The sequence below is a fragment of the Magallana gigas genome, chromosome 10 (assembly GCF_963853765.1).
Source record: "Magallana gigas chromosome 10, xbMagGiga1.1, whole genome shotgun sequence".
Taxonomy (NCBI): Eukaryota; Metazoa; Mollusca; class Bivalvia; order Ostreida; family Ostreidae; genus Magallana; species Magallana gigas.
The window spans coordinates 4,362,560-4,370,816 of NC_088862.1; the positions used below are offsets into that span (position 1 = coordinate 4,362,560).

General features: G+C 33.9%; 1 protein-coding gene across 1 annotated transcript; it reads left to right on the top strand.

Annotated features, from left to right (window-relative positions):
* The first annotated feature begins 276 nt into the window (after positions 1-276).
* Positions 277-5,130, top strand: LOC117680640 (uncharacterized). Its single transcript, XM_034462705.2, has 5 exons — positions 277-568; positions 1,195-1,403; positions 2,336-3,121; positions 3,243-3,408; positions 3,539-5,130. The coding sequence occupies exons 1-5, from the start codon at positions 367-369 to the stop codon at positions 4,174-4,176; spliced, it is 2,001 nt and encodes a 666-aa protein (XP_034318596.2). The 5' UTR covers positions 277-366; the 3' UTR covers positions 4,177-5,130.
* Positions 5,131-8,257: the final 3,127 nt, after the last annotated feature.

The following is an 8,257-nucleotide window of genomic DNA, read 5'->3' on the forward strand; positions in this document are numbered from 1 at the left end:
ATATGTGTCAAATAGGCTAAAAAATGTGCAATTTTAAATAAAAAATGATATTTTCAAAAATTTCATTCAGTAAACATGAACAAAAGCCCCAGGCGGATTCGAACTCATGACCTGCGGTTCACAAGCCTGATACTTTAAACACTGAGCTATTACGATATACATCTGAATCGATTGATACAAACAGTTTAACAAAACATTTAAATCGCCATCTTGTGACGTAGTGTCTTACAAAGTATAAGCCTCGGTGTAGTGAAGTACCTTAAGAACACTTTTAAAATTATCTTTAGATACTATATTGCCAAAAAACATGCTAACTTTGAGGGGTGCTGCCTACCACCACCAGAAAAGGATGATGTTCGTCAGCGAATGGATCCAGCTAAATTGGATAATTTTCTAGAATTCATTACATCTTCTCACATAGTGAAAGACCTACCATTTGGGCAGAAGAAAATTCGGACATCAAAGGGAAAGATAATAGAGACACCAAACATTATCAGGTGCATGGCACCACAAGCAATCATTGATCAATATCAACAATATTGCAGAGAGCAAGAAATAGAACCACTTGGTAAATATACAGTCTCTTGGCAAATATGCTACAGTCCCTGAAACGTTCTACTTGCTTTCCCATTTTTCCATGCATTCACCGTGCGCTCATAGTGCGTTCACTTGCGCTGTCCGCTCCATTCGTGCTCACTGTTCACAAAGTACTCACCGTGTGCTCACTGTTCGTTCAGTGTTCACTTATTGTTCAGTCAGATAATATTATATTTAGGCTGATAACAATTCATTCATGAAGTTTATTTGGGTTTTTTTCCTGATTACCGACGAAAAACAATTTAAAATCAACTCCCAAGGCTCTTGGAATAAATCATTCATCTTGCATTCACAAAGCGTTCACATATCGTTCACTGTGCGTTCACTGTTCAGTTCGCGCTCGCTTTGAGTTCCGTTTGCGCTCTGCGTTTGCTCACCATGCACCGTTCATAAGCACTCACCAAATTTCGTTCAGCGTGCGCTCACCGTTCACTCACAGGTCAAGTGGGAAAGTAGAGCGTTTCAGTGACTGTATATTAGTCAATTAAGATATAGATAAATAAGGTACTACTAAACATGAAAAAAATGTAGTATACCATTATTAAAAACCATTTCACAAAAAACAATCCTATGATTGAATGTTTTATGATATTTTAGGGAGGAGTACAATGTTTAGAATTCTTCAAAACTGCACCGCAACCATCCGTAAATCTCTTGAAGGCTTGGACTATTATTTAGCAGAAGGCGGAAGAAGTTTTGAAGATCTTATTGACATTGTCCACAAATTGGAAAATGATGAGGAGCGTGCAAAGCACTTACAGGATGTTTTACTTGCTGCCAAAAGATATCTTAAAACTGATTTCAAGGTAAATAATACATCTGATTTCCTATGTCAAACCACTTTTTTTAAAGGTGGCAGACAGACTTTAGTTTTCATTGCACATGGTTAAGTGCATTAATTCTGCTAATATGGAGTGTATTTACACCATTTGAAATTTGTTTTGATACAGCTAGGTGAACTGCAATGCTCGCTGCTTTCAAAGCCTAGCTGTATGAAACACTGTAGAATACATTTATATAGTCTATATTAACATCTCTCTCAGAATTTTTCCCTAATTATTTATGTACATGACTGTTTCCATATGTGGATATGTGGACAGATCATGGATCAGGTAGATTTTAGTCTCATTAGTGTCAGTATTAATCGCAAGCAATTTTCTTAAGTAGAGAAAAAATTAACTAGTACAATACTTACCAGACCCAACCTAACAGAAAGCAGACCAACCAAACCCCAGATCCGCTTTCTGGGTCTGCTTTGGTTCTCGGTTTTATGGCAGACCCTAATTTCAGAAGCAGACCCTGAAATCGCTACTGAAAAAAACCCAAATGTCTTTACATGTATATTTGGAATATACAAAGGGTGGGGCTTATACATACGGTAAGAAAAAAAGACTGATCTGCTCACACTTCAGTTTATAAAGCGGACTCCAAGGACTGACCCCTCGGGACGCAGAGCAGACCCAAATTTTTAAAAACCAGACCAAAAGCAGACACATAGCGAACCATAAGTCAGCTTGTGGAGTCTGCCTTGGTGTTACTTGTACATGTATTAGGTTGTGTCTGGTCGTACTGTATACATTACCATTTCTGTGAGATATTTCCCCACTGTCATTTTCTGTCAAGAGTGGCTTAAAGGGAACAGAAAAAATCCCTCTGGTCAATTTGAAGGAATAACTGAGAGATAATGTATAATTACTGACTAATATTGAAATTTGAATTTTTTTTTTGTATATCTCAGATTCATGTAGCAGAAACATCAGAAGTTGCTGATCATTGTCGCAGGCATGCTCTTAGTGATGACTCCACTCTATTCTCTTTGCAATGCAGTCATAGCCATAATCATTTTTGTGAGTCCTGTGAGCAAATCAAAGAAGTGGTCAGGGATGTCAAGCAACTGGTCAATCAGTTTGATTTTACAAACAGGGATGACAAAGATGACATCATATTCAGATTGATGCATGCTGAATTGGGCATTTCTAGTTGGAAATCACATCTACTAAGAGCAAAAAATCAGGAAGAGGCAAAACAGGAAGTATTCAAGTCTTTATCAAGTTCATGTGCTTGCATCGTCTTGGACTGGGCCATGAAATTTCTGCCTCGCAAGTATAGAGAGGACAGTCAGGATTGGTTTGGGAAGAGAGGTATATCATGGCATGTAGCAGTAGTATTTACAAAGGATGACGAAATTTTGAAAGGTTTGACCTATCTAGACATATTTGATGGACAAATTTCCCAAGATGCCAGTGTAACAACAGCAGTCATACTAGATGTGGTACAGAGTCTTAATCAACAGTACCCAGATATCACCAACATTCATCTTTGGTCAGATAATGCAGGTTGTTACAAGAGCTCTGAAACAATATCAACAATTTACCACCATTGTAAGGCAGTTCATTCATTTGATTTTTGTGAGGCACAGGATGGGAAAGGGGCATGTGACAGGACAGCTGCTGTAATAAAAGCAAACATAAGAAGATTTGTCAATGAAGGACATGATGTCGTAACAGCAAGGGATATGAAGCAGGTACTTTATATATAATAGCTATGAAATAGTTCAAAATATACGAAGAAATTCTGTTCAGAATATTTTTGACAATTCATACCTGATTTAATAGGATAATGTCAAACATATTTTGATATTTTAGGCAATAGAGAAAACTAGTAAGAATGTACAGTACAGAGTGAAGGTTGTTGGAGTGGAAACCACAGAGCGTCAGAAATTTAAACCAATCCCAAGCATATCAACATTCAACAATTTCAAGTTCCTTGTTGGTAGATTGCAAGTTTGGAGACATTATGGCATTGGAGTTGGTAAGATTTTTTGAGTCATTTACAAGGATAAATATACATGAATGAGCTGCATCATCCCATTACAGCATTACATCTTTATACACTTCATTTAAAGATAAATTATAAGGAGAATTTTTTTTTATGATAATAGGAAGTACTATTCCTGGAACAAAGTTGCAAAACATTATGCCATATTCCTTGAAAATATGGGAGGAAGATAATTCTGAAGTCCATTTCCATGCCTTTCTCTGCAAACCTAAAACCAAGCTGGAGGAACAAAACATTTTCACTTGTACACATGAAGGCTGTGTGAAAACCTTTTGCAGAGCAGAAGAACTTGATCAACATCTGTTAGTTGGAGACTGTCACTTGAAATTGGAAAAAGAGAGAAGCAATGACTTGGTCATCCAAAAATATGCTAAAATATTACAGGAGGAAAACCAAGAGCATTACACATTGAGCTGTATCAGTAAAGAAAGGACAGGTGACAATATCTTAGAAAAGGGTTGGGGGCTAAAAGAAGGAAGAAAGTGTGCAAGATTCAGTAAAAAGCAGAAATCATATCTTGAAAACAAATTTAACATTGGCTTAAAATCTGGTCGAAAAAAGGATCCTGTGTCAGTTTCCGAGGAAATGAGAAGTTTGAAAACTGAAGATGGAGAAAGGGTCTTTGCATATGAAGAGCTCCTGACAGCACAGCAAATTGCAGGGTTTTTTTCGAGAATGTGCAAGAAGTCCCAATCAGCAATCAGCGAGTCTTTATTTGACAGCATTCACAACATGCTTTGAATTTATGTATTGTCGGGGTATTCTGGCTAGGTCATTTTATAAGCATTTTAAGTTATACGTATTTACACTATAATTGTTGCAGACTGTGAAATAATCATTGAATTCTTATTTTGGGATGCCGTCGGTCCTATAACCCACCAGGCCATGCAGACAAATTGAATACTGTGCGTTAGCGCGGTATGATAATTTGTCTGCACGGCTAGGTGTGTTATAGGACCGACAATATACAAAAATAAACAATTAATGCTTATATTTATATTTTTTTAACTTTTTTAATTTCTTGACTTGTCTGCAAATGTGATTAATACCTTAAATTACTGTATAATACTAATTAAGGGTAAGTTCAAATTAATGGAAGAGCCACTGTAATAACCACAAGGGTTAACTTTGATTTTCACTTGTTGCACTGTAACAGCGTTTCACGTTTGTGACGTCATAATAAAACTCTTCGTTTAACTTTTCAGTACCGTGTGTGTGTATTACAGTGTTATAGCTGCAGTAGTTTTCCACACAATTTACATGCAAAAAATATGTGAAATGTAAATATAGAATTATGTTTCTCAATCAAATGTACAAACAGATATACCAGTATCAAACATTTTCAAGGTTTTATTGTTAATGTGATGTAATTCATGTACTATTTCTGCATTTATTATAAAGGTCACCATTTGTTACCATAGTAACCAGATGTCAAACTGAAATAAAATACTCTGTTATTTTCAGTACAATACAACGAATATCATCAAAATCTGTAAAATATTGTTTCCTGTATTCATTACAAAAGACAATGAATGACTTTGAGGATTGTTTTCACAGTGTTTCTGATTGTTTTTATCATATGAGCATGAACTTTGCTGTCATATTTTTACTATATGGTAGCATATCTGATGAAACATTGAACAGTTGTTATGGCGACTAATTCAACTACTACATGTACAATGTAATTGTGAAAAAAGGAAAGGACTATATATGATAAGGGCCTAAAATGGCCCCCTAAAATGAACATCATAATTTTACTATCATTCTTTGTTTTCTTAGTACAGATATGTATGTGATGTGTTTACATAATATTCATTTTGGTTCAAGTGCCCACAATTTAGAAATATGACATTGTAAAGACAACCTTTTCCCGCCATTTTTGCATTTTTAGCTTAAAACAGCTTGTTTTCAAGCAGTTTTTCCGTCCGAAAACAAAGAGCGCATTCTTGAACAAATAAAATAATTTAATCAGAGATGTATCTAGCCAAGACCAATAAGTGACAAAAAAATTTTCCTTGTTCAAGCATGCGCTCTATATTTCCCATTCGTAAATAGGTAAGAAAAATGTCAATTTTTGGCTGATTTTGTTTGAATTATAGAAATGGCGTCACTTCTGACGTCATGTACTGCCAGTGAGTGCAAATAAATCAAATGAATATGTGAAAAATATATTTTATATTAACTCCTCTAAAAAATAAGTTAACATTTTATTGTACCCGAAACACTTAAAAAATGGTGAATTTTGGGGGCAAAATTTAACTCTTATCATATATAGTTCTTTTCTTGAAATACTCATTTATTTGTTTGCCATTTTAAGAATTGTTAGTCAAGTAAAGCTCATTTTGCATGCCATTTTACCATGTCATAAGTTCTGAGAGGAGCCTGTTCTAAGGGGACCGTTAGCGTCAGTATGGAGTTGCTGTGGCAATTTGTAAATTTTCAAAGTAGAGTATTAAATGATAAAAGACTAATGATTATGATGTGATGTTGATGTTAAAAAGTTTTAAAATGACAAATTTATGATATGAAATAGTTTTGATATAGTGGTAATAACCATTTTGATTTGGGTTTGTTTTGGTTAGGGGTTGTTTTTGTTTTTGTTTGTTTTGTGGGGTTTTTTTTTTTTTGGGGGGGGGGGGGGGTAGGGGTAGGAGGGAGGGAGTAAATAAGGATTGTCAGAAATTTTAGATTTACTTGGTGTACCATTGCAGTGTTTTTGTTTCTTTGGTCTAATGTAAAACTTTCGCTTTCATTTATATGTTGTAGTAAGTGTTAACATTTCATTGAACATACATGTATTTTAAGGGTTGTTGCTATGGCAACTGGTTTTTTTTAAATTAGATGATAAAGTTAAAAGGGATAATATAAGTAAACTTCAAAAATATGAAAAATTGATAATTTGTTGGTAAAATATCTATAAATTATGATGAACTTACACATATACCACAAATATGACGTTTTCATAAATTTCCATGGCAACCGTTTTCTAAAACCATGTAATTTTGTTAAGGAAAAAAACACATCTGTAGTTTTTTTGATATTTTATACATAAAGCATTAAATTAAAAGAATATATAAGTTTAATTAATATCTGTTGGTGCATTTTTTGGTAATTGATGTCATAAAATGGCTCAAAACTGAGTTTTTTCATAAATGTTTAAAACACCCAAATGGTAGTTTTTCAACAAACAAAATAGTATATAACCTATTCATGGCTTGCCAATATTGTGTTTTATATTTGTTGTACTAGAACTAATCTTTATGTAAGAAGAAAGTGTTTTGTACAATAAAAATCGTAAAATTTGTTTTGTTTTTAAATCAAAATATGGTAAAAATAGTGATTTTTGGGTTCTGGGCGCCATTTTTGGGGGGTTGTCGTTTCCATGGTAACGGTACCTAAAATTAGTAATTAGTAGTCAAATTTGATGAAAGGGTATCAAGTTATCCCTATATGCCAAATTTCATCAAAATCGGTGCATATGGGTTTCCATCACTATTTTAAGAATTTTTGATGCTTACAGAGAATGACTCTTAAATTGTGTTATCGCAGCTAGCCGCAAACTTTATCTCTAAAAAAGCTGACAATATCCGAATTTCACCTCATTCTTCAAAAGAATTTTGAAGGTAACCATTGGTTGGTGACATCGCTCTATTAATAATTGTTATTATATCGAGGTTTCAATTTACTTTATTAAGTGATTATACTTAATTATCTTTCTTTTTCTTGGTAAATCTTACTCTTAAAATTTAGAATCCATCATCTCCATTCAGATTCAAACGGACATAATATTGGTTGAATTCAACAACTGAGAAAACAGGTTAGCGAAATCATAATTGAACAAAGAGATGAAAATCTGACAAGTTGACCCATAAATATAAGACAGGATGAAATCAAGATTGAAAGTTTGAATTACTATTTGAATAGAAAAGAAGATAAATCGTGTAAAACAACTTCAAGTTTTAACACTCTCTAAAACGTGAGTATACATGAAACATGGTCCAATTTTAACATGATGAGAATTTTTTCCAAAATTTGAAGAAAAAAAATTATTACACTGTTAAAATTTACTCCAGGGATAAAATAAACCTCATTTCACGATTTTTAGTCTAAATGTTGAACTGAGAAAAGGCATCACCGATTAAATTATGAAACTTGAAAAATGAATTCCAAGTAAATACAACCAAGCTGGGTCAGTGTTTTAGCTATAACGGCATTTGTGCTCGTGAAACATGCCTTAAAAAAAACAATCGCTGAGGGTACAAACCATATTCCCTTATACCCCTAGAGTTTCATCTTCTTTAAAACAGCTAACTGTGTCTTGACGTCCGGACTGTCTGTTTAAAAAATTATCACACTTTTAAAAATTACTACATGTAAATGATAAATCTCATATCATGATTTTAAGTCTCAATGTTTAACGGAGAAAAGGCATTGCGATTAAATTATGAAACTTAAAAAATGAATTTGTAACCAGATAGCCATTCTATGACCTTGAATTGCTAGTATTACAAATTAGTTATAATGACTCTTAAGTATACTTTGGTTTCGCGCAATTAATTGTTGTAATGATGACAAACATAATGAAACTTTGTGACTCTTGTAGCACTGCGCAGTGTTCCTATGTGATGATATACAATCAGGTGCAGAATGCGGGCACAGTAATATCCAAGTTGAGAGTTTATAAACAAGGTGTCATATTTGGCGACAGCTCTGATACTCTATACTAAGGCATGAATTGCATGTTTTATATAACCTTTTTAACCTTTAAAACCATGTACTCATATATACTTCTATACATGACCTTTTAATATTGTACGTAAGC